The sequence below is a fragment of the Monodon monoceros genome, unplaced genomic scaffold, assembly GCF_005190385.1.
Source record: "Monodon monoceros isolate NGI ecotype Baffin Bay Population unplaced genomic scaffold, NGI_Narwhal_1 Super_Scaffold_5, whole genome shotgun sequence".
Classification (NCBI taxonomy): Eukaryota; Metazoa; Chordata; class Mammalia; order Artiodactyla; family Monodontidae; genus Monodon; species Monodon monoceros.
The window spans coordinates 60,089,877-60,115,104 of record NW_021703782.1 but is presented as its reverse complement, the minus strand read 5'-3'; the positions used below and the strand labels follow the sequence as shown (position 1 = coordinate 60,115,104).

Sequence of the window (25,228 nt, the reverse complement as noted above, 5' to 3'; positions counted from 1 at the left end):
CCACCCAGCAGCAACAGCCCTAAATATATTTAATACAGAACCAGACTTTTAAATCACATTATCACCAAATATTAAATCAATATTTAAAATCACACAACTCTATAGGTTTTTGTGTGCTATTAGTGAAATACATATGTTTTAAAATATCATTGATTTTCATCCTTGTCTCATCTTTTCCTCCCTTTTCATGCATTTTATTCCCAGTTCTTATATTACTGCACGAACTAAGACTTCCAGTACAAAAGTGAACAGAACTTTTGTTTTTTAAAAAGCATGTTTACTGAATGCTTGTTGAATAATTTAAATACAATGAAACACACTCATTTTAAGTGTATATAGTTTAATATGTTTTAATAAATATGTGTACCCAAGTAACTACCACCACAATCAAGATATAGAAAATATCCAGCACCCCCGATTTCCTTCACAGTCAATCCTGACCCCTCCTTCACCCCACTCACCACCACCTACCCTCAGGCAACCACTGCTGTGCTTTTCTCTATTAGATTAGTTCTGCCTACTTCAGTATTTCATATGAATAAATTAATATGCTCTTTTGTATCTGGCTTGTTTTACTCAGCATAGTATTTTTGAGATTCATCCATACTGTTATGTATAAAAGGAGTTTATCAATTTGTATTACTTAATAGCATTCCATTGTTTGGATGTACTATTACAACCGGCTTGTCCTTTCATCTGCTGATGGACATTTGGGTTGCTTCTAGCTTTTCATATAGAAATCTCTGTGGAAACATATATTCCACAAAGAAATTCCTTACTTCATTTAGGTAACCACCAAGGAGTGGAACTGCTGGGTCACAGGGGGAGTGCATTTTTAACTTTAAGAGAAACTGCCCAATTATTCTCGAAAGTTCTTATGTCATTTTACGTTACCACCAACGATGTATGCAGGTCCAACTGGCTTTGTCGTCAGTCTTTTAAACTTTAGCTATGTGCGGGTGTATAGTGGGATCTCATCATTTTAACTTTGGAGTATGTTTATAATGTACATAATATGTGAGTACAATAGTACATACATAGTTTTCAAAATAAACTTATCTATATATAAATATATGTTGATGGGATAGCTAAAAATGTACACCAATCAGGATACACAAGCAGAGCTTTGCACATACATAACCACCGTAAGGACCAGGTCCCTGCCTTAAGTACTAGCCACTCCAACACACAGGAAGTTGCTTTTTTAAATACTACATTATGGTGGTTTTGAGGTTTAAAATGTTTTACTTTTTAAAAGAATCTCAGGAGGAGAGAGAACAATATCCTGCTTTCAGTTCCAAGTTCGATACCTGTCAGCAGAGGCTGCCTGTTTGCTGGGGCAGAGGGGAGACTGTGCTGCGTGTTTTTGCTCCAGTTTCACGTACCCTGTGGTACGTGATTCAATCACCCGTGATTGAAGTTCATTTCCACAGAGGGTGACCCTAAAGAAAAACACGTTTCCCCTTCCAGCACTGCCCCAGGAGGTGGCTGGGCCCCAGCAGTTTCTTGGGCACTTTACTTGCCGTCCACACTAAAGTTTAGGGACACTAATCTGTCATTTCATGGCTTGTTGGCAGAAAAGCAGCAGTGCAAATACCAAGAAGCCTCAGCGGCAAGTCCGTTTCAAGCAGGTCAGATGCCCAGTAATACGCGCAGTGTGACAGTTTAATCAGAGAATCGTGCGGTATTATTGCTTCTGCCTGAGAGGAGCAGACTTTTTTCTTTTCAAGAAAGCTCTTTTCAGATGGCCATTAGGTTGTTGAATGAGGAGCAGCACAAAAGAAATGGCGGCTCCTTGTGGTCTTTCAGATCATTAAAAGGTAACCCAGGTGGCAACACCAGTTATCATTTCCTCAGCTACAGTAGATGAAAAGAGCAAGATTGGACACCAATCTGAGGCTACACGATGGCCAAACCATCAGCCAGAGCAAAAGAGGATCCATCAATCCTGCGGAAAATGAGGAATCAAAGTGATTACTTAGCATCGTGTGCGGAACCCAAGCTGTTGATGTGACTGAATTTTTTCCTCTTCAGGCGTTGCTCTGGTCTTCCAAGGGTCTCACACTGCTGAACACCGATACTGTTTTTTTTCCCTCTCTTGTGGGACTTCCTATAGGGTGAAACTCTTGAGCTACCTGGAACTGGCTGGGGAAAGTAAAGTTGGGGTGGGGATGGGAGTGTGAAGCAAATTCACAGCTAGAGCTGAAGGGAGTTAGTTCTAAGACATCAAGACATTGTTAGCAACCACTAGTAATCAACCATCTGAATGCTTGTTAGTTTCACTCCCCAGGAGAGTTCAAATGACACCTTTCTTATTTGGACAAATTTAAGTTACAGTCTGTACCACCTTCCCTGCTCTGCTTGCCAAGAAAACGTGTAGCCTAAATCACAATTCCCCTAAAATGTGTAGCTGCCACCGCAGAAAAATGCTTCAGGTCAACAAACACTTTCTGCAAACATGCTGCTTCTCTCTTCTCATGGCCAGAATCAAACTGGCCCTGAAATGGGGGCCAACAGCAGCTCTGCACCATGGGGGCTGCTAGGAAGGAAGAGAGGGGCAAGAAGGTGAGTGGCTGTGAGCTGAGACTCTTGTCTTAAGGAAAGTAGATTTCAGAAGCTGCAAAGTGAGCTAAGGAGCTGCGTGGGTTATGGTTTAGATATGAAGACGCGTCAATGTTGGAAATAAGGACAGTTTCCCACAGCAGAAGAAAGGCAACTGTAGATGTGGACAAAGCCCTTACTTATCTAGGCCCCCTCTGGAATTTGAAGGAATCGGACATCAGCTTCAGAAGGTTTTCTTTTAGCCTCCAGACCCTTCTTTAAATAAAAGTTGATCCAGAAACCCAGTAAGTAAAACAGATAAAAGGGGTATTGCTCTCCTAACCATCAGGGAAATGCAGGTCAAAATCACCATGGGACATCACCTTAAAAAGGATGGCTTTTCACAAGTAATAGCAAAAAAATAAGTTGGTGAGGATGTGGAAAAATTGGAACCCTCCTTATACATCGTTGGTGGGAATATAAAATGGTGCAGCCACTATGGAAAACTGGAGTTCCCACAAAAAGTTAAAAATAGAACTACCGTAGGATCTATGAATTTCAGTGCTGAGTGTATATCCACAAGAAGTGAAGTCAGGACCTTGAAGATATATCTGCACTTGTATTCACTGCTGTGTTATTCACAGTAGAAAATGTGGTATATGCATACAATGGAATAGTAGCCAGCCTTAAACAAGAAGGCAATCCTGCCATTTGCTACAACATAAATGAACCTAGAGGACATAATGCTAAGTGAAATAAGTCAATCACAGAAGGAAGAACACTGTATGCCTCCCCTTACATGAAGTATGTAAAACAGTCCAACTCATTGAAGCAGAAAACAGAACAGCGTTGCTAGGGGAGGGAGAAATGGAGAATTGTTTTCCAATGGGTATACAAGTTTCTGTCATACAAGATAAGTAAGCTCTAGAGACCTGTACAACACAGCACCTATACTTAACAAGGCAGCACTGTGTACTTTAAAATATGTTCAGAGGACAGATCTCATGTAAAGTGTTATCAAAAAAAAACAAAAACAGAAGAACACAAGGAAGTTTTTGCAGGTGATGGATATGTTTAGTAACTTGGTTCTAGTGATGGTATCATGGATCATGCATACATCAAATTCTTCAAGATGTATATACACTTCAAGTGTGTGTGCAATTTAAAAATATCAAGTATGCTTCAATCAAGCAAAAAAGGGGGGGGTGTTAAAGGAAACAAAACCACTGTCTCAAAAAGATATCTGGGGCTTCCCTGGTGGCGCAGTGGTTGAGAGTCCGCCTGCCGATGCAGGGGACACGGGTTCGTGCCCCGGTCCGGGAAGATCCCACGTGCCGCGGAGAGGCTGGGCCCGTGAGCCATGGCCGCTGAGCCTGCGCGTCCAGAGCCTGTGCTCCACAAAGGGAGAGGCCACAACAGTGAGAGGCCCGCGTACCACAGGAAAAAAAAAAAAAAAAAAAAGATATCTGCATTTCCACGTTCACTGAAGCATTATCTACAATAGCCAAAAAACGAAACAAGCTAAGTGACCATCAATGGATGACTATATAACGAAGTTGTGATCTATCTATCTACCTATCTATCTATAAATAATGGAATATTATTCAGCCATAAGAAATGAGGAAATCCTACCGTTTGTGACAACAAGGATGGACCTTGAAGGCATTATGCCTCAGACAGAGAAAGACAAATACCATATGATCTCACTTATATGTAGAATCTAAAAAAAAAACCCAAACAACAAGAACAACCCCACCAAACTCATAGAAAAAGAGATCAGATTTGTGGTTACTAGAGGTGGGGGGCTGGTGAAGGAATTGGAAGAAGGTGGTCAAAAGGTCAAACTTCCAGTTATAAGATAAATAAGTACTAAGGATGTAATATACAACATGATGACTACAATTAATACCGTGGTATGATATATAGGAAAGTTGTTGAGAGTAAATTGTTAGAGTTCTCATCACAAGGAGAAATCTTCCTTTTCTTTTTATTGTATCTATATTAGATGATGAATGTTAACTAACCTCTTGTGGTAATCATTTCACAATATATGTAAATCAAACCATCATGTTGTACACCTTATTCTTATACAGTGATGTATGTCAACTATTTCTCAATAAAACTGGAAAAAAAAAGGAAATTGAGGTTAAAAATGAAAGCAAACTTTTTAAAAAGTGAAAGGAAAAAAAAAAAAAGTCAAGTTGTTTTTAACCAAGTCTCAATGGAGTGCAGAATACATTTGTTATTAAGATTTTAGTCTTTCTGGCTATTTACTAAATTAGATGTAATAACGTTTATCCATCATTGTAAAAAGAGGGTGTTGCTCTCACTTTAGGAGGCTTGGGGCAGGTAGGCTCACTGCTGCTGTTCAAGCTCCTTTCTCTCTCTAATTCAGCCCCTGAAGGGTCTCCTTGATGCATCCTTCAAAAACACTGTGGGAAATACATTTTAGGGGCTGTTTCATCCCTGATGTTACAAAACTCCAGTGGTTCTCAACCACTACTGACAGTTTCTAATTATATATGTGTGGTTATTATGTCATGAGCTCCATGAGGACAGGAACCATGTCTATCTTGTTAGCCATTACAGTGGCTAGCGTAAGACCTGATACGCACTAGGTAATCAACTAAAACAAAATTTTTTTTAATGAATTAGGGTTATGTTAGACCAGGCGTCACCACTACTACCCACAGGCCAATCTGGCCCACGACTTCTTTTTGCATGGCCTGCAAGCTAAGAATGGTTTTTAGATTTTTAAAAGATTAGGAAAAATAAAGAGAAGAATGATATAACTTGACACATGAAAATTAAATAAAATTACATTAAATAAAATTACATTACAGTATTCATCAATAGTTTATTGAAACATTAAAAAAGTAAAAAGGACTAATAAGGAAATTTCAAAATGCAATTTAAACACACACTCTTGAAAAACGTGCTCTGCCTGGCCCCATGCTTCCCACTGTGCCTGGCACTCCTCTTCTATGATATCTGTTCAGTTGATTTGTACAGAGACATGGATGAAATGAGACACCATAATGATACTGCTAATAACCATGACGGTGATAACAATAGCTAGAGCATGTCAGGCACTGTACTAATGCTTATATTGATTTTCTCATTCAGTTCTCATAATATCTTCACAAGGGACTATTACTACCTATAATTTTATAGCTGAAGAAAATGAAGTAGAGAAAGATCAGGTAATTTGGGATGGTAGGCAGAATGGCCTTTCAGAAGTGTCTATATCCTACTCCCTGAACACTTGGGAACATGTTACTTTACATGGCAAAAGGACTTTGTAAATGTGACTAAATTAAGGGTCTTGAGATGGAGAGATTATCGTGGATTATCCTAGCGGGCCAATATAATTGCAAGGATCTTTATATGACAGAAGCAGAAGGGTCAGAGTCACAGAAGAAGTGATGATTCAGAAGTAAGAGTGATGCAGCCACCAGCCAAGTAATGTGGGCAGCCTCTAAAAGGCTGGAAAAGGCAGAGAATGGATTCTCCCTTAGAACCCCCAGAAAGGACACAGTTGTGTAACACCTTGATTTTACCCCGTAAAACCCATTTCAGATTTCTGACTTCCAGAACTGTAAGGTAATAAATATGTACTGTTTTAAGCCACTGAGTTTGTGTTAATTTGTTACAGCAGCAATTAGGAAACTAATACACTTGTCAAGGTCACATGGCCATTAGGCCGTGGATCAAGGATAAAACCCCACACTGTGTGATTCCAGAACCTGCATCATCAATTCTAATCCTGGCAAAGGTGTTTAGTGCCTCCCCTACTGGAAAGACAGTACTGAGTGAGATGAAGAGGCATCAATATTCTCTCCCAAGTTGCCTTCTTGCCTCATCCATCACCAATCCAGCTACAAGAAGGGTTATTTCCTAGGTGGGGTTTTGTGGCAAATGGGGTGGCATTCCACGTGGACTACTTTAAACTGCTCCTCTGTTAAGTGTGTTTCTAGCTGATTTTGCCAATGGAGGAAGGTTTCCTTCTTACATGGCAGACCTATCTGCCTGTTTAAGTGCTTCACAATAGATTTCATTTTTTTTTTTTTTAATTTATTTTTGGCTGTGATGGGTCTTCGTTGCTGCGTGCAGGCTTTCTCTAGTTGCGGTGAGCCGGGGTTACTCTTCGTTGCAGTGCATGGGCTTCTTATTGCAGTGGCTTCTCTTGTTGCAGAGCACGGGCTCTAGGAGCGCAGGCTTCGTAGTTGTGGCACGCGGGCTCAGTAGTTGTGCCTCATGGGCTCTAGAGCACAGGCTCAGTAGTTGTGACACACGGGCTTAGTTGCTCTGCGGCATGTGGGATCTTCCCGGACCAAGAATCGAACCCGTGTCCGCTGCACTGGCAGGTGGATTCTTAACCACTGCGCCACCAGGGAAGTCCCCACAATAGATTTCTTCAGAAGAAAAAGATGTTTTTCCTCCTGGCTCCTGTATGAACTATCTACAGGGGTAAGTGCTCCAGCTTCTAGACAAACACATTCGTCTCTTCACCTCCAAAGACACCACTAGTCACTGCTTACCTGGATGCTGAAGAAGGAGGTGGCACTGAAGGACTGGGTCTCATGAGCCATGTCCCATCCTCATGACCTAACTTCTCCAAGGTTCTTCCTCATCTGTAACGTGGAGATGATATTATCTGCTCCAAGCACCTCAAAAACTCTTCCTGAAGAACTATGAGTTTATAGATGTGGAAATGCAACCTAAATTCTAAAACTTCAACTATGCAAAATGTGTATTATTATTTCCTTAACAGATTAGCTATTGCCACCTTTTAACTTCATTGTCAGTTCAAAAACAAAGAAGTGTTGATGGGCTGGATGGAATTTTGTGACTCAGGCTTTTGGTGTCTGTGGGAGAGTGACAATGGAGAAGTTAGCTATTGGAGACACTAAAGAAATTAGAGAAAAATACTAGCTCAAAGGATAAACTCACATTAGAAAACTTCAAAGTATACAGTCTTTCTAGTGTTCAAGATTAAAAATTAGAAGTACCTTTTCAACAAATGGCCTTCAAAGCATTTGTGAAGAGATTATCAACATATTTAACGTGAGGAATCCCATAAAAATCCAAGGTTTTTTTAAAAATCTCATTGTTGGCTGTAAGAAGTGAAAAAGGAGAAGAGGAGCGTTTCATTTCTCTTCATCCTTAAGGATTCAAGTCAAATTGCAACTCTTCTCTGATGGTTCCGTAACCAGCCCAGCTGATGGGAATTGTTCCTTGCGGTGATATTTCTCGTCTCTGCCATTCAGATGCACTTGGCATTCACTGTCCTATGGTAAGAATCTCACTTGTGTGAAATCCAATTGGATGACAAACTACTTGAGGGGAGAAATCACATCTTATATGTACTTTGTGTCCTCACAGACCTTAGAATTGTACAAAGCACATCAGATCAGATGATGGACTGAGTTTCTAGAAAATTGTTGCCCACCCCTAAAGCACACATAACAAATTTACCCTGTGGCCTTGCCTGTGCTTTTAGTATCATCCCATTTGCTCCACCAATTCAACCCTCTTCCTTGATTTACTATTATATCTTTATTCTCCATCAGCTTCCTGTCTATAGATCAAAGCTAGGATTCTGCATCTTGATTTTGTAGTACTTGCTGTGGCGTACCATAAAGATCCTTCAGGACCAAGGCATCATTCTCCCAGCTGCTGAAAACGTTGGCAGATGAAGCCTCTCAGCTGAATTGTGGTCTACGAACTTCCCTCGGCCCAAGACAGCCACCTTACCCAAAGTTACACTCCTTCCTGAGGAAGTGTATATTTAAAAATGTGAAATATAAAGGCCCTTGCCTCAGGTGGTTCAACTCTGATGGGTTTCCCCAGCTCAAGAATTCCCTGTGGGATTGCCTGAGCCCTTTATTCCAACTACCTTTCAGCTTAACCCTTCTACCCAATTCTATCTTATTTCCTTCATAGGTCAGGTTCCTGAGAGCCTTCTGCAATAAACTTCCTGCATGCAAATCTGTGCATTAGAGTCTGTTTCCTAGGGAACCTGTTCTATGCCAGATCTTACACATAAATAAGGGAAAGATAAACAATGCCCAGAGCAAGAGGGATTGGGGAGGGCTGCCTCACCTAACATCAAACCAGTCTGACCTGGCCATGGCTGCCAATACCTGGCAGGGAACACAGCCACCAGCCTGGCCATCACATGCCAGAAAAGTGATGTATGGCCACCTGTGTCCTCTTCATCAGTGCTACCCACTAGAACTTCCTTTGATGAGGGACATATTCTGTATTTCCACTGTTCAATATGACAGCCACTAGCTACTTGTGGCTACTGAGCACTTGAAAGGCAGCTCGTGCGACTAGGAAATTTAATTTGGACGAAGTGAGAGAGTGGCATGGACATATATACACTACAAAATGTAAAATAGATAGCTAGTGGGAAGCAGCCACATAGCACAGGGAGATGAGCCGGTGCTTTGTGCCCACCTAGAGGGGTGGGATAGGGAGGGTGGGAGGGAGACGCAAGAGGGAGGAGATATGGGAATATGTGTATACATATAGCTGATTCACTTTGTTATACAGCAGAAAGTAACACAACATTGTAAAGCAATTATATTACAATAAAGATATTTTAAAAATTAGTTTATATTTACATGTAAAGAGCCACACGTCTAGTGGCTACCACATTGGACAGAGCAGCCCTAGATTATGAATCCAGCAGGTCTAGAAAGGCAGCGTCACAATAGCTCCAATTCCACCTGCCTTTACTTCCACCACCCATGACGTAGAAATACTTGGTCTGACTCCTTAGAAGTCTTCCTAATGAAGCATATATAGGAACTGTGTGCTAGTAAAGTCTAATTGTTAAGTGGTCCAATAATTATGAACATTGTTAAATCTAAGAGCCAGAGAGCTTTGTTGTAAGTTTAAATTGACTACAACACATAAACCTATTCATGATTGCTTACCCTCATAGTCTTTTAATCTCCAGGCCCTTCAAGGAATTTATCATCTATATGGAGACACATGACATGCATTCGTGCACAATTTTAAGTTAAGAAACAGCCTCTCCACGACTATATATATATATATATATATAAAATATATATATATTATATATATATGTATAAATTGGATTAATGCCTTTTTTCCCCATTTGGTCTGTATGATCTGAGGGCTGCAGCTTTATGCTTCATAATAAGAAAAGAAAAAAAGAGCAAGAGATAGCTGCCCTTTAGAGGTGGGCAGGCTCATGGGTTGGGAACCCATGGGAGATCTTTAGTTCTGCCCTGTTCCTTGGACAAGAATGATCTCTTGTTACTAACCCAGAAATGTCAGATGTGGCCCAGGGTGAAAGCATATGGCTGTACCTGGGCAGGTTCATGACCATCCTGCAAAAAATGACTAAATGTGCATGCCCTGCAGACAAGGAGTCATTTGCATCATCTCGTCATCTGAGGTCAGCCCTTACAAAATCAGTTTGAGCCACTGAATGCGACTGAAACTGAATTCTATGCAAGCTGGAAACGTTGTTTACTTAAAGCCCAGAAGCCTTTCATGAGAAGAATCCATGGACAGGAAATGGTAGTTAAATTTATACATTTTTCTTTCTTGTTACAATTTTATATTTTCTGAGCAATTTAATGAAGACTCCAGAGAAAAGAATTAAATGTCTGCTGGTTCAATTACCAAATAATGAAAAGGTGGAAAGTAGCACCATGTACTGTGTGCCGAGAGGCTACTGAGGCCGATTCTTGGAGTGAAAATCTTTTGTGTGCTGCTTACACTCTCCTTTGCCACCCACAAATTGTACAGACGAGTGTCAGCAGAAGCAGCAGAAACCAAGAGCTGGTGCAGATCATCCTCTGCAAGGGTGAAAGGCCTGGCCCACGGGGGGACATCTCATGACACCCATGGCAACAGCCAGGAGCGCGGCGGAAGCCATGGTTTCCATCAGGAGGGACCAGGCTGTCCTTAAAGCCATGCTTTGAGAAGATTCTTACCATCCCTGGCCCTGAGTGCATGCTTTTCTTTTTTTTTTTCTTTTTTTTTTTTTGCGGTACGCGGGCCTCTCACTGTTGTGGCCTCTCCCGCTGCGGAGCACAGGCTCCGGACGCACAGGCTCAGCGGCCATGGCTCACGGGCCCAGCCGCTCCGCGGCATGTGGGATCCTCCCGGACCGGAGCACGAACCCGTATCCCCTGCATCGGCAGGCGGACTCTCAACAACTGTGCCACCAGGGAAGCCCTTCCTCTTTTCTTATTTAGAATTCCACATTTAAATCTTATTTAGAACTCCATAAAGAGAAAAAGTGAGGTACAAAACTGGGTGAAGACATTTTTCACATGTATAACTGAATAGAATTAATATCGAGAATATAGAAATCATTTCTACAAATGAATTATAGTATAACAATTCAAAAGAAAAACTGTCAAAAAAATTGGAACAGGTATTTCACAGAAGAGAAAGTACAAATGGCCAAACACTGTGCAAAGATACTCAAAGTCATTAGTGAGTAGAAAATACAAATTAAAACCACAATTATGTAATAAACACCAGATTGGCAAGAATTCCAAAGCCTGACAATATCAAGTGTTGACAAAGTTGGAGAACAATGGCACTCTTGTTAACTGCTGCAGGGAGTAAAAATTGGAACAACCACTTTGGAAAACAATTTGGCATCACAGAACAGAGGTGAAGGTATACATGCCCTATTACCCAACAATTCTACTCTTGGGTATATACTGAGAAACTCCAGCATAGATGCAGTGGGGACTGTGTATAAGAATATTCATAAAAATACTTTTATAATGGAAGCCATCCAAAGTCCGTCAACAGCTCAGTGCACTGAGCGTTTCATATAATAGAACACTATCCAGCACTGAAGAGGAATAAACAATGGCTGTATGCATCAACAAAATGACCCTCAGGAGCATCACGCTGGGTGAAAAAAGCAAATTATAGGATACATACATTATGATTCCATTTATGGAAAGTTCATAAAGGATATGTTTTTAGGGACAGAAACATATGCGGTAAAACTATAAAGAACAGTGAGAACGTGATTAACAAAATTTCAAGATAGTGGTTACCTCTATTTAGGGCAGAAAAGAGACGTGATCAAGACAAGACATATGAACCTTTAATGGAAATGCTAATGGCCTCTTAAAAGACATAGTTGGGACTTCCCTGGCTGTCCAGTGGTTAAGACTCAACATTTCCACTGCAGGGGACATGGGTTTGATCCCTGGTGAGGGAACTAAGATCCCGCAAGCCACGTGGCATGGCCAAAAAAAAAAGACGTAGTGGACACACATTCATTGTATTGTTATTCTTGACACATTTTACAAATGTACACATTTTTCAAATATTAAAATGTACACATTTTACAAATATTCTTTTGTGTGCACCTAATAGTTAATAAAAATGACTCTTAAGAATTGGTACGTAAGCAAATGACCAAAAATATTTTATCCAAGACTTGTTGGAAGAAGAGAGTGTAAGAACATGCCAGCCATCAGGCCCTGGCAGTCTTTCCTTCCGAACATGCCATACTGTCTACTGGTCTCTGGCCCCTTCTGGGTCATTCAATCCAAACCCAACCATCACTCAGAGCTAGCACTTGTCCCAGGTCGGAGGAAAGTTTCAGGATGCTCCTCAGAAGCAGCAGCCAGGCTTCCCTCTCTATCTGCCATTCTATCCCTCATTTAAATGCAGGCCTCCTCCAGGTGTGGATGACAAGCACATTACCTGTGCATGCGCGTGCACACACACATCCAGCTCTGCAGCTTGACTGGGTTGTTATTACATCCAAATATTACTGAAAGCTATTATTACTTGACCCTTGACTTATTCTCCAATATTTGTACACATTTTATGAGGATAATGGAGTACCATATTTAAAACAAAGCATCTCCCTGTCCTCTAATCAAAACCTGAAATCTGAAAAAGAAGCACAGACATCTGCCCATGGTCCAACTACAATCAGGTAGCAACAGTCCCTTAAACCAAAATTGAAATTTAAAGTGAGTGGTGCAGTTATTGTCAGTACAGCATTTAATAAAAAAAATAAACCTAGCTCCAGGGATGTCTGACTCCTCACCTCAGTAGGTCATTAAAGATAAGACAGCATTCATCTCCCCCAGGCCCAAGAAAGTTCTGTTATAATTTTAGTATCGTGAAGAAATTTTTAAAATAATTGTTTTCCTATCAATCACTACAGTGAAGGTGGGCTCTTTCAGGAGTAACATCCCAACAAGAAAAAGAAATCAGACTGGTAAAACAAAAATTCTTCTAAAATGACCTACGTGAAAGGTCCATCACTTAGTCCCCTGAAGTTTACTGAAGACCTAGTTAGTAATTGCTGTAAAAATACAACCACTTACCTCAGCATATTGTGCTACTGAACTGGCCTCAACTGCATAGACTCTCCGAGCTCCGGCCTGTACAGCAAAAAATGACAGTATTCCTGATCCACAGCCAACATCTAGAACAACCTGGAAGGAAAGGAAAATACAAAAAAGGGGTGAAAACACAAACTGGAGCTTAGCTGTTGGCACCATGCCAAGTTTGGGCATTGTGATCAAAGTACTAGCTTTGATTTTTACAAGTGGTCTTACCTTGGCCAAGTTATGAATCTCTGTGAGACTTCTTTTTCTCCTATGTTAAATGGGGTTAATAATACCCACCTTTTAAGGTTTACTGTGGGGATTAGTATGAAGTGTATACAAAGTGTTTAGTGTATAATTGGTGTTTTTCAAATGATTGTTATTATTACTACAGTTTCTTTGTAACATGGTTTACTTTTAGGATGTTTAGGGCCAAGAAAAGTAGTGGGTCATGAATGAATTTGCTTACCCTACCCTGTCAGCATGAACAAAATGAAAACTGTCTCAAATAATGTTTAGCATTATATACATATATACATATGTATATGCATATTATATGTATATGTGTGTGTATATATATTCAGGAAAAATTGAAGACAGTCTTTAAAAATCCAAAAGTGAGATATGTGCTTTTTTTTTTTAGGCCCCCTCCAAAAAGTTGGGGAGGTTTATATGGAGGGTAGGAGGGTATTAAGACAGTGGACACATAGAATTTACAGAAACTTCTATTCTCTGTGTTCAGACCTAGGACTTCAATCAGAAAGACCACCATTCACTGGCACAAAGGGACCAGCCAACATTTGGACCTGCATGCTGCGAGGAAGAGAAGGACAGTATGGATTGGGGCCCTGGCCCCAGGCACAGCTGAAGCTGAGGTCTGAAGCTCAGTCTGATCACTGAAATCTCAGGCTCCTGTATTTCTGTCTCATCAGTGACTTTTATTCTTAGCATCTTTTAGCACTAGCTTTGAGCAAGGCATTTCACTTGGCTCTAAATCCTCACAATAAATGTACGAATAGATAGCATTACGATGGCCACTTGTGAGATGACAAACTGAAAATCAGAGACACTGAATGAGCCCAAGTTCACCTAGCAGTAAGTAGGGGAGCCAGGAGTTGAATCTGGGCACTTCTGCCTTCCAAGCTCATGTTCTATAAAATCACATGTTGATTATTTAATTTCACTTTTATAAATCTGATATTTTAACCCAGCAATACCAATAGGCAGTGAATGACAAGGAAACAAAGTATTACTTTTTTCAGGAAAATTTATAATAGTTTTTTTTTTTTTTACTTTGATAGTAGGAAAATTTTTCCAAAAAATAGGAAATATCAGAGGTTGTGCATGTGCGTATCTGTGTTTTAACTGCAGTACCACACTGTGCTGGCACAGATACGGTGCCATTATTCTAAGAGAACATGCTGTTAGTGACGGGTTCACGGTGCTCACTCATATTAATCCTAGAGCTGTGGCTGTATTCCATATGGTCTCCTCGGGTTTGGATAATTAGGAGCATTACTAATTTAAAATGTCACCCAGTCTCTGGAATTTGCTGTCAGGCTGTCTATACTTTTAGAAATACCACCATTCACTTCTCCTCATCCTCCCTAGGAAATACTTCATCTTCACATGGTCCTGGGTTTATTGCGAGAACACCCATGACAGCTGTCTAGAGAGAGGAGGCTGTAGGTTGGAGAGTGCAATCCATGGCCCCCTAAAAAGATGCACCATATCCAGAAGAACCTTTCCAGAGCGTTCTTCAATGAAAAATATAATAGGACTTCCCTAGTGGCGCAGTGGTTAAGAAGCCGCCTGCCAATGCAGGGGACATGAGTTCGAGCCCTGGTCCGCAGAGCGGCTGAGCCCGTGTGCCACAACTATTGAGCCTGTGCTCTAGAGCTAGCGAGCCACAACTGCTGAGCCCGCGTGCCACAACTACTGAAGCCCACACGCCTAGAGCCTGTGCTCCACAACAAGAGAAGCCCCCGCAATGAGAAGTCCCCACTCGCTGCAACTGGAGAAAGCCCGTGCAGAGCAACGAAGACCCAATGCAGCCAAAAATAAATGAATAAATAAATAAATTTTAAAATATAATACCTTAGATACTATGCTCAGTTCAAAATATGGATACAAAATTAAGATACAATAGAAATTGCACCTGCTTGCTCTGGTGACAGTCGTCCTAGAAATGTGTGAAGGGAACACTTTGTCTCTTTTATTAGGGTGTCATGAAGCACATCTTAGAGCAGTGTTTTTCACCTCTCTTGACCCTGCAGACTAAAAACCAAAGAAACATTTTACCACTGGGAGAGAGACAGCAGACAGAGAGAACAGGGAGAGAGAGAAAAATTCAGAGATGGGAGGGAGGCTGATAGGGTTCAGCTTTTTGCCAAATTAGGCCTTTTGGTAGGAAGATGCATTGACAGGCCCAGACCCTACCTAGAGAAGAGCCGAAAAATTATGAACTGTTGTCCAAATACCTTATTTCAATAACGAATTTCAAGGCAAAACAACCTTATTCATTTGGCTATTTCAAAACAGAGCATAGCCCTTGAAAAAGAATCTGATCTTTTGCTAGCATTACCCAGATAATGCCATCTGTTTCCCGCTTGTGTGTATATTTAAAAAGTTAACAAGTGAATTTTCAGTCTGGGGCCTGTAGGAGAGGGAGAGGAGAGGGAGGGACATTTTGCCCTGTCTATGTAAGCCATGAAACGTTGGAAACAAAGCTGAGGAAGGCTGAGAATTCATTCTCTGGTGAAAAACAAACAAGTCCAAGCAAGTATTTAGGCTCTAATGGAAATACACTCTTTCAGCCCTTTCCAGCTGGGGTTTCCCAGGTTAGGAGAAGACAGGACATAATTATGTTACACCGTCTTATTTGGCACCTCAGGAAGCCTTGGAGCTGCCTCTAATCACCTTTTCTTGTCCTCACAGAAGATTATATTGAGCCCATGTTTTATTCTACCATTGGTAGGCCATCACAGAACTGGGTATGTTTGAGGACCTTGGCAGACATTAAGTTATACTTTCTTATCCTAGGGAAAAGTATCTCACCTCAGACAGAGGCAGAAAGAGAGTAATAAAATCCTCTTCCACGTGTAAAGCAGTTTCCAGTCTCCAAAGGACGTTCCCCAGACACTACCTATTTGATCCTCATGCCCCGCTGGGATGGAGAGTACATAGTTATGTCCCCGTTGTACTGAGAAGGAAACAGGCTTGGAGAGACTGTTTCCAGCCCAAGGTAACGCTACTGGTAAAGGGCAGAGCTGAATGAGTACCCAGTGCTCGGCTGTCTGTAGCACCATGGCCATCCTTCTGTGCAGCAAAAGATGGGAGGAAAGGGTGGACTGTGAAGAGATGTAAATCTGACCACACCACACTCTAAACACTTCCGATGGCTCCACGCTATTGGCCTCTGGCTGGGATCGCCCAAGAGAAAAGACAACAGGAGGTCAGAGGGAGTGAGGACAGTGCTGTCAGAAGACTTATTCTCCTGGCTTCCTCCCGCCCAGGTCTCCATGGACTGGCTGTGTCCCCTCTACCAAAGGCCACAGCCCTTGCTGGGCTTCCATCTCTTAGAGCTATGACTATTCTCTCAGGTTTCCAGTAACCTCCCCTTCCCCCTCCCCCTTTAGGTCAAGGGGTGATAACAGGTCCCCAACTCTTGGTAGTGCCAGGGCGCTTCACTGTACCGTGTTGGTTCCCTGTACTCTGCCCACGTCATTGTAAATGGTCCTGTTATTTAACTCTTCTAAAACACCTTGTCGGGTGTGCCTTGCCTCTCCTGCAGGAACCCTGGATGATACATCAACTCATCCTTCAGATCTCAAACAGCTCTCCCTCAGGTAAGACTTCCTTAGCCTTTGCTCCCCTCCCAGGCTAAGTAAAGTCCTCCAGCTCTACGCTTTCTTTTTTTTTTGGCAGTACGCGGGCGTCTCACTGTTGTGGCCTCTCCCGTTGCGGAGCACAGGCTCCGGATGCGCAGGCTCAGCGGCCATGGCTCACGGGCCCAGCCGCTCTGCGGCGTGTGGGATCTTCCCGGACCGGGGCACGAACCCGTGTCCCCTGCATCGGCAGGCACACTCTCAACCACTGCGCCACCAGGGAAGCCCCAGCTCTACGCTTTCTTATCATCACTTTTACTCAAACCCTTCCTTCATAACATTCATCACAGTTATAATTTTTCATTCAAAGAGGGATTATTTGATTAATTTCTGCTCCCTCCCCTTCATTAACGGAGAGACCTCTATCTGCTTCTTGGTCACTACTGAATCCCTGATATAGCATGGGGTCTGACACACAGTAAAAACACTCACTAAATCTTTGTTAAACAAACTGAATAATAAAAATGTGTCTCACTACCACAGATAGGGAACAGATTCATGATGCAAAAGATACAGCGCGAATCTGTTACCTCCCTAAGAACGTACCTTCTACCAGCGTAACGCATCCTCTTCAATCTTGTGCTCTTAAGCATCCTTCAAAGGATGACTTTCTTTGGACATTGTCATATTGTCATTACATTACAATCCAGTTAGCTCTGGTATACAATGTTCCTCTAGAGAGAGAATTCATCCTCAGCTTCCCCTGGATACACAGGCACTAACTATAAAAATGGCTAATTTGGGGCTTATATGGGGCAGCACCAGAAAATGGTATGAAATTCTTGTCAGGACTAATGGGGAAAAGTCAACAATTGATCCATGTAACAGTGGCCAAAAGTTCTGTGAATTTATTTGTAAATAAAATTTTTGAAGTATTAAAAATATAAGGTCATTTTGCCTGTACAGATGATTTTAATTACATGCTCTTATGGCTTCCTAGGCAAAGAAATCCTGCAAAAATGTCTGAACAGGTCTAACAAGCCCCAAGAGGATTCAAAGCTATTTATTTGGATTCACTAGGTTAAAATTAACAAAGAACATCCAGGTCCTTAAGAAAACATGAAACAAAACTACCCTTGACTAATAAAGTAAAAATAAATATGTACCATTATTTTTATACTTATCATGTACTATGCTTGCTTAGTACTTTTACCTTATTTACTCATGATGACAACTATCTAATGTGGGTACCATTATTTTCTCCACGTTGCACATAAAGAGACTGAGAATCAGATGGAGTTGAAGTCATACACTTAATAAATGGCAGAGGGCTTCCCTGGTGGCACAGTGGTTGAGAGTCCACCTGCCGATTCAGGGGATGCGGGCTCGTGCCCCAGCCCGGGAAGATCCCACATGCCACGGAGCGGCTGGGCCCGTGAGCCATGGCTGCTAAGCCTGCGCGTCTGGAGCCTGTGCTCCGCAGCAGGAGAGGCCACAACAGTGAGAGGCCCGCGTACCGCAAAAAATAAAATAAAATAAAATAAAATAAAATAAATAAATGGCAGAGATGAGATAAAAACAAACGTACCTAGTTGAAACCCTATGCTCTTAGATACTCCCTTCATTTTCAATTCTATTTTCTGTGTTGTTCAGGCTACAGTAATGTTTGTCCTATTTAGCCTTCTTTTCACCCTACAGTTTTATAACTGTCTTCCAATACTGAGGTCCTGATTATCCCACACTCAATTCTTCCAGTTATGCCATTTATTATTTATTCATTCTTTCTTTATTTGCTTGAGCATATCAACGGCTGCTCTGAATTGCAATACCCCAACTGTCATTTCTGTATGCCTTACACTCCGAAATTGTGTCCTACCCACTTGGCACTTCCACAGCCATTGCTGCTTCTTCCAGCCATTATTTTATTATATCTGTAGATATCTCCACTGAATCACCCCAAGTTACAAGTACCCCATGCTCTTCCATTGTCATGTACTTTATCATCATAGTTACCTGCCGTGGGCTCCCTACCCCACAGACTGCGCCCAACTATTCCAACATCCAAATTGTTGGCCAACAGGGTGACTGAACAGCTTCCAAGCAGAAACAGAATGAGAGAACTACACAGCCTTTTGCAGTCCATCACATCTCTTCCTCTAGGGTTTGTCAAAGAAGGAAAATTCCAAATCACTTCAAGAGTTGCAGAAGACATCCCTTGATGGCCTTGGCAGCTTAGGCTTAAATCTTGTTCAGATAATTAGAACTTTCTCTACGGCAGAAGAATTCTGCTGTGATAGCTCCCCATAAGACAGAACTCTGCATCTCTGTGCAGTGAAACTTGCTTTCAACAAAAGGGTTGCCTGTATTTAAATAATGAATAAATAATACTTATGAGCACCCTTGTTTCATTCCACCTGGTCTTCTGGCAGAGGATAAACCCTTCACCAATCTTTTAACCACCCTTTCACCAGTTCTCCAACTATTTTTCTCTATTATTACAGAAAATACAAAGATGCTAATCACTCCTACCTTCTCTCTCCATGATTAACCCCCTTCATATGCTGCCAATAGACTCAGACTAGGTCACTCAGCTCTAAACCCTCAGGCACTCAATCATTCATCAGACATCAAAAGTGCCTTCTATTACCCATTGTGCCAAATGCTGCTAGATGCTGGGAATGCAAAGATGAAAATAACGTGACTGCCTAGTAGGAAGAAGCATAATGATGTGTTACAGTGGCAAGGATAGTATTACATAATGGACCCAGTGAAACTATGAAGGAGGATTAGTCTACTCTACCAAGGATTCTGGAAAGACTTCACTGAGATGACCCGAGGAGTGAAAATCAAGAGGTAAGTCTACGTGTGCCATCTGAATGGAGGGGGTGGCAAGAGCTCCAGACTGAGAGCAGTCTAAACAAAGGCACCCAAGAATGGTAGAGCCAGTCATGTCTGGGAGGCAGCAAATCTTCTCAGGAGCATGATGCGTGTGTTAGAGGTACAAGTGGGGGGCATGGTTGAGAAATTAACATGGCAAGAGCAAAAGCTGATGCTTGCTTGTAGATGGTCTTGTATACGACACTAAGAGCTTGGACTTAATCCTTAAGCAAAGAAGGATCACAGAAGAGTTTTCAGTGGAAGAATTATTTCATAGTTGTGTTTCAGCATCATAGTGGTGGCGTGGGCTGGAGGGCACAGGATCAGAGGGTGCAGTGCAGACACTGGTGGTTCCGAATTAACATCAGTCCTTTCTTACTTCCTATCAGAACCTCACTTTATTGAGTATTTATCCTCCTCTGTGTGGTTAACCATCCCCAGTCCCAGGGAGGGGATCCTGATTGGTCCAGGGCAATCGTAAGTGGTTCCGTTTCTCTTGCCAGTGATCACTACACTTGCGTGTGTGATAAAATGTTAATGAGACCTGAGGGGAAATCTGTTGGGAGCTACTGGAAAGGTTTTCCCCCTTCTAAGACAGACGTAAGAAAGATGCTTCTTCTTTCTTGGACGTGGTTAAATTGAAATGTGATGCTCAGAGAAAATGAATTAAAACACCTCAGAATCATACTACCTCCAACATTTTAGCCAATTTAAGTAGGGATTTCCTCCTGCTGGAGGCCAAAGCTATCTTAACTGGGACAAGTAGGGAAACTAATCGGAAAACATTTGCAATCCTCCAGGAAAGATATAGTAACAATGAGAATGAAGAACCAGCTGTGGGACAAAGGGGAAGAGGAGTTGCAAAAATGCTGGATTAAAAGAAGCTAAAGAATTTGGAAACTGGAAAGGAAAAGAAAAAGTCTAGCCTGACTCCCAGGTTCCTGGCTTGGGGGATATTTATAACACCTTCAGTTTTTGTAGCATGCCAGAATGGAACGCTCGCCTTGCTGGCCGGCCAGAGTGGCCCTAGGAATTGCTTGTACTGGTCTTTGAAACATGGAGCAGAGTTTCACTGCTGCTGCTACAGCTGAAGGAGTTTGCTGCGGAGGCTTCTCCTGTTCCCTCACATTGCTCACGGGTACAATGAAACAGTGCCCACCTCACTCACACCACATGCACTTTGTCCCTTGCCTCCTACCGCAGTGCCCTTGTCCCAGCTGAGGCATGAGGCAGGCACGACAGTACCCACTTGGCACGCATGCACGTGCACCATGAAGAGTAGGGAGTTAACACCCTGCGGGGGCGTGCTCCACCAGTGGGAGATGGCAGCCAATGGAGAAGTCATTCTCCTTTTCTCCTCCGATGAACTGTTTGAAGACAGAGTGGCTTCATAGGACCTCCCTGATGATGTCCGGTGACACCGAGTGATCAGTCTCTCATCGAGCTGTGGCAAGCTCAGTAACACCCTCCCTCACACCTGCTCTCCCCCCGTCTGCTCTGCCTCTCTCCTGCTCCACTGAGATTGCCCTCCCTAAGAAAATACTACCACGTAAGCCTTTGCTGCATGATCTGTGATTTACGGGACTGAGGCTAAGAAAATGGTGCTACTTAAACAAAATTCAACATGTTTACTGACATTTTTCTGTGATTCTGTCTTTTCCGGGTTTCTGAACTTCTAAATTCTAAACCTAAGTCATCACTCTGGAGTTGAGTGTGTCAGTACCTCAGATTTAGGAAATCGAGCAAAAAGAAGATACAGGCACAAGCTCTTAAGTTCATCAATGCCCAATTCCTGGTTCAGTGCTGGAAAAGACCAGGTTCTAGCACAGCAATTTAACTCCTTTTTACTGACTTTATCCTATTTATCCACTTACATTTTTACCCTGGAAAGCAGATTTTAAGACAAAGACATCTACTTCAGAAGTTACTGTTGCATAGAGTCTTCTATATAAGCCTTTAACAAAGTCAGTCATTGCACTGTCTTAGAGGGAATGGGAAAGGTTTAGAAATTCAACCCTAAGATGTTTCTGAAATGCCTTAACTGTAGTGGGAAGAGAATCCACCAGGCAGAAGTTCACAGTGAGTTAGCCAGTAAAACCATACCAGTGAAATATTGATTTGTTTCAAACCTCTTTTTTTCCTAGTTCCCTCCCATGCAGAGCTGAGGCACTGCGAATTTCACCTTAGCAATCTGTCCCTTCTTTAATGATTTTGCAAGAGTGGCATCTGGTATGATAGTCATTAGTGCCACTTACCAGATATTTCTGGTTCTCCTTATGGGCACATGGTAGAATTGTATCCCTTGCTCTCTGGGAATTAGGAGTGACCACATGACTTGCTTTGGACCATGTAATGTGGTCAGAAGTGAACATGGGTCCTTTTCAGGTGGAAGATATAAGAACAAGGAGTGTGCTCTGCCACGCTCCGCTTCCCTCTGCAACAGGGACTAGTCATGTTTCACATGGAGGCTGCTTCCTCAGCCTGGGTCCTTGAGTGAGAATGAGACAAAATGCAGCCCTTCGCTAACCTATAATGGATTAAATGAGCACGATATAAAGCTCTATTGGTTTGAACCACTGAGGTCTGGGGGTTGACTGTTACAGCAGCATAACCTAGTTTACCCTAATAAGCCCAGTTAAGTGCCAGTGATTTCTGATTCAAATTTCCCAGTATGTCCGCAGAATTCTGATGCTGTGCTGAGATTCTGGTATAGCAGTTCACTGAATTCTTATAGCCACCATGTGTTAAGTGTTTTTATCCCATTTTAAAATTAACCCCAAAGAGATTAAGGTCACATGTCAGCATCTTGAAAGGTACAGAGACAGGCTTGGAGCATAGATATCTTGACTAGAAAATCCATCTACTGCATTAAAGTCCCTAGCTCCCTCTTTCCCAAATGCCCTGAAAGTCTGTGATCGTTGTTTATTCAGTCTTCTTGGCTCTCCTTGAAAGCTGCACTTTGCTTTCATACCAAATGAAAGCATTTTCCTCTGCTGATTCTGGCATCTTTCTCCAGTACTCTTACAGGAGCAGATTTTATTCAAGCTCAGGAGAATCCTGGCACAGACACACCATCTGCTTTACTCACATTCAGGAAATCTATGTGGACACCCCCTTAGAGCTTAAGGGGCCAAAGAGATCAGTTAAGACCAACATCCATTTTCTACCTCTTTCTCCTCACCTGTATTACAGAGAATTTATCCCAGGGATGAGTTTTTGTGATATATGACCTAACGTGAACCTTGGCCTCGGTACTAGGTCGAATAGTGTCCTCCAAACTTCATGTCTACCCAGAACCTGTGAATGTGACCTTATTGGGAAATAGGGTTTTTACAGATATAGCAAATTAAGATAACGTCATACTGGATTAGGGTGAGCCCTAAATCCATTGTGACTGGAGTCATTACAAGGAGAGAGAAATTTACATTAGAGACATAGACACATGGGGAGAATGCCATGTGACAAAGAAGAGATTGGAGTGGTGCATCTACAAGTCAAGGAACACCAAGGACTGCCAGCAGCCTCAAGAAGCTAGAAGGAGGCGAGGAAGGATCTTCCCCTGGAGCCTTCAGAGGGAGCATGGGCGTGCTGACACCCTGGTTTTGGACTTCTGACCTCTGGAACTGTGAGAGAATAAAATTCTGCTGTTCTAAGCTACCTAGTTTGTGGTAATTTGTTATGACAGCCCTAGGAAACTAAAACAGCCTCCAAAGTCCAAGCCATAGGGAAACACACACACACACACACACACACACACTAGACAGGCAGAGATATATAGATGTATCAGAGATCATTTTTCACTATCACATCCTGCCCCCATACACGTTCCAAAGATCACAGAGATAAAATAAAATATCAGTTTGATTATCAACCTAAAACATATAGAGAATGGCTTTATGTTGCTCCCCAAATCACTGTGCAGTCCCGGCAGATGTGAGTTCGCATATAGCTCTACCACTTAGCAGTCGTGTACCTTCAAGCAAGTTAGTTAAATTTATGTAGCCCTGGTCCCTTTTCTATACTATCAGGCTAACAATATATCTTGAATTTTTTTGTCGTGTGGTGTGGCGGGCGTTTACCTTTCTTCTGTGCCTCTCACCATCTGAACCCCCTTCCTGTGCTTGGAGAATGTCCCACTTCTGGGGCAGCACCAGCCTCCCACTTGGGAAATTACAGGTGTCTGCTGCTCTTTTCCAGCATCCCTGAAGCTAAAGCACAGGCATGACCGGGGCTCTCCTGATAAGATGCACCTTGCACTGTGAAGCTGACAGTGTGCAGACGCAGGACAGCACAGAATCCACTCAGGTGCGGTCATGGCCACCTCCCGGTTCCAGCAGCACAACAGAGAAAGGTTCTAAGGACAACACTCCAGGGTAGCAGCGGGTGAAGCCTATGCAGGTTGCGGTGCCCACGTCTGGCTGCATGGATGTCTCCCAGAGATCAATTCTGCAGCATGATTTTGGAAATTATTTTTCTCCTTGTAGCCTCCACGCCTAGCTCTCTGATGATCCTATATCCTTTTCGGAAATTCTTTTTTCTTTTGTTCTTAAATTAGCAGAGTTGGTTTCTGATGCTGGCAGCTTAGAACCCTGACTAACATGCAAGGATTAAAATGAGATAAGATATGCAAAGAACCTAGCAGGAGTCGTGAGTTACTTCCTTTCTTCCCACTTCCCTCCACAGTTCTAAATGAGGATGCTGCTGTCAATGGTTAACAGCACTCAGCAGCGAGATGTGGAGGATTTGAAGAATGGATAAAGATACTGTGGCATACGCACACAATGGAATACCGTGCTGCCTTAGAAGAAAGGAGATCCTGCCATATGTGACAGACGACATGGGTGAAGCTGGAGGACATCATTCCAAGTGAAATAAGCCAGACACAGAGGGACAAATACTGCATGATTTCACTCATATGAAGCATCTAAAAGAGTTAAACTCTTAGAAGCAGAGAGTAGATCGGTGGTAACCAGGGGCTGGGGAGAGAGGGAAACAGGAAAGTATTAGTCAAAGGGTACAAAGTTTCAGTCATGCAAGATGAATAATTCTTGATCTTCCCTGGTGGCATAGTGGTTAAGAATCCGCTTACCAATGCAGGGAACACGGGTTCAAGCGCTGGTCCGGCAAGATCCCACATGCCACGGAGCAACTAAGCCCATGCGCCACAACTACTGAGCCTGCGCTCTACAGCCTGTGAGCCACAACTACTAAGCCCACGTGCCACAACTACTGAAGCCCATGCGCCTAGAGCTTGTGCTCCGCAACAAGAGAAGCCACCAAAATGAGAAGCCCGCGCTCTACAACGAAGAGTGGCCCCCGCTCGCTGCAACTACAGAAAGCCCGCACGCAGCAACAAAGACCCAACGCAGCCAAAAATAAATAAATTTATTTTAAAAAAAGATGAATAATTCTTACTTCCTAGACATCTATTTCACAGCTTAGTGCCTACAGTTAACAATACTGTATTTATTCCTCAAAAATTTGCTGAGATTGGATCTTATGTCAAGTGTTCTTATCACAAAATAATAATAATAGTTATCATTATAAATAAAGAGGACAGGAGGAAACTTTTGGAAGTGATGGATATGGTTATGGCCTAGATCGTGATGATAGTTT

General features: G+C 42.4%; 1 protein-coding gene and 1 pseudogene across 1 annotated transcript in view; both read right to left on the bottom strand.

Annotated features, from left to right (window-relative positions):
* Positions 1-7,133, bottom strand: part of LOC114883851 — a 9,663-nt pseudogene extending 2,530 nt beyond the window's left edge.
* The window catches only part of LOC114884591 (histone-arginine methyltransferase CARM1-like), a 262,834-nt gene that overhangs the window by 66,808 nt on the left and 170,798 nt on the right, over positions 1-25,228 (bottom strand). The window contains exon 5 of the mRNA XM_029203636.1: positions 12,906-13,016. Coding sequence (XP_029059469.1) covers positions 12,906-13,016 — 111 coding nt within the window. The remainder of the gene's footprint in view (positions 1-12,905; positions 13,017-25,228) is intronic.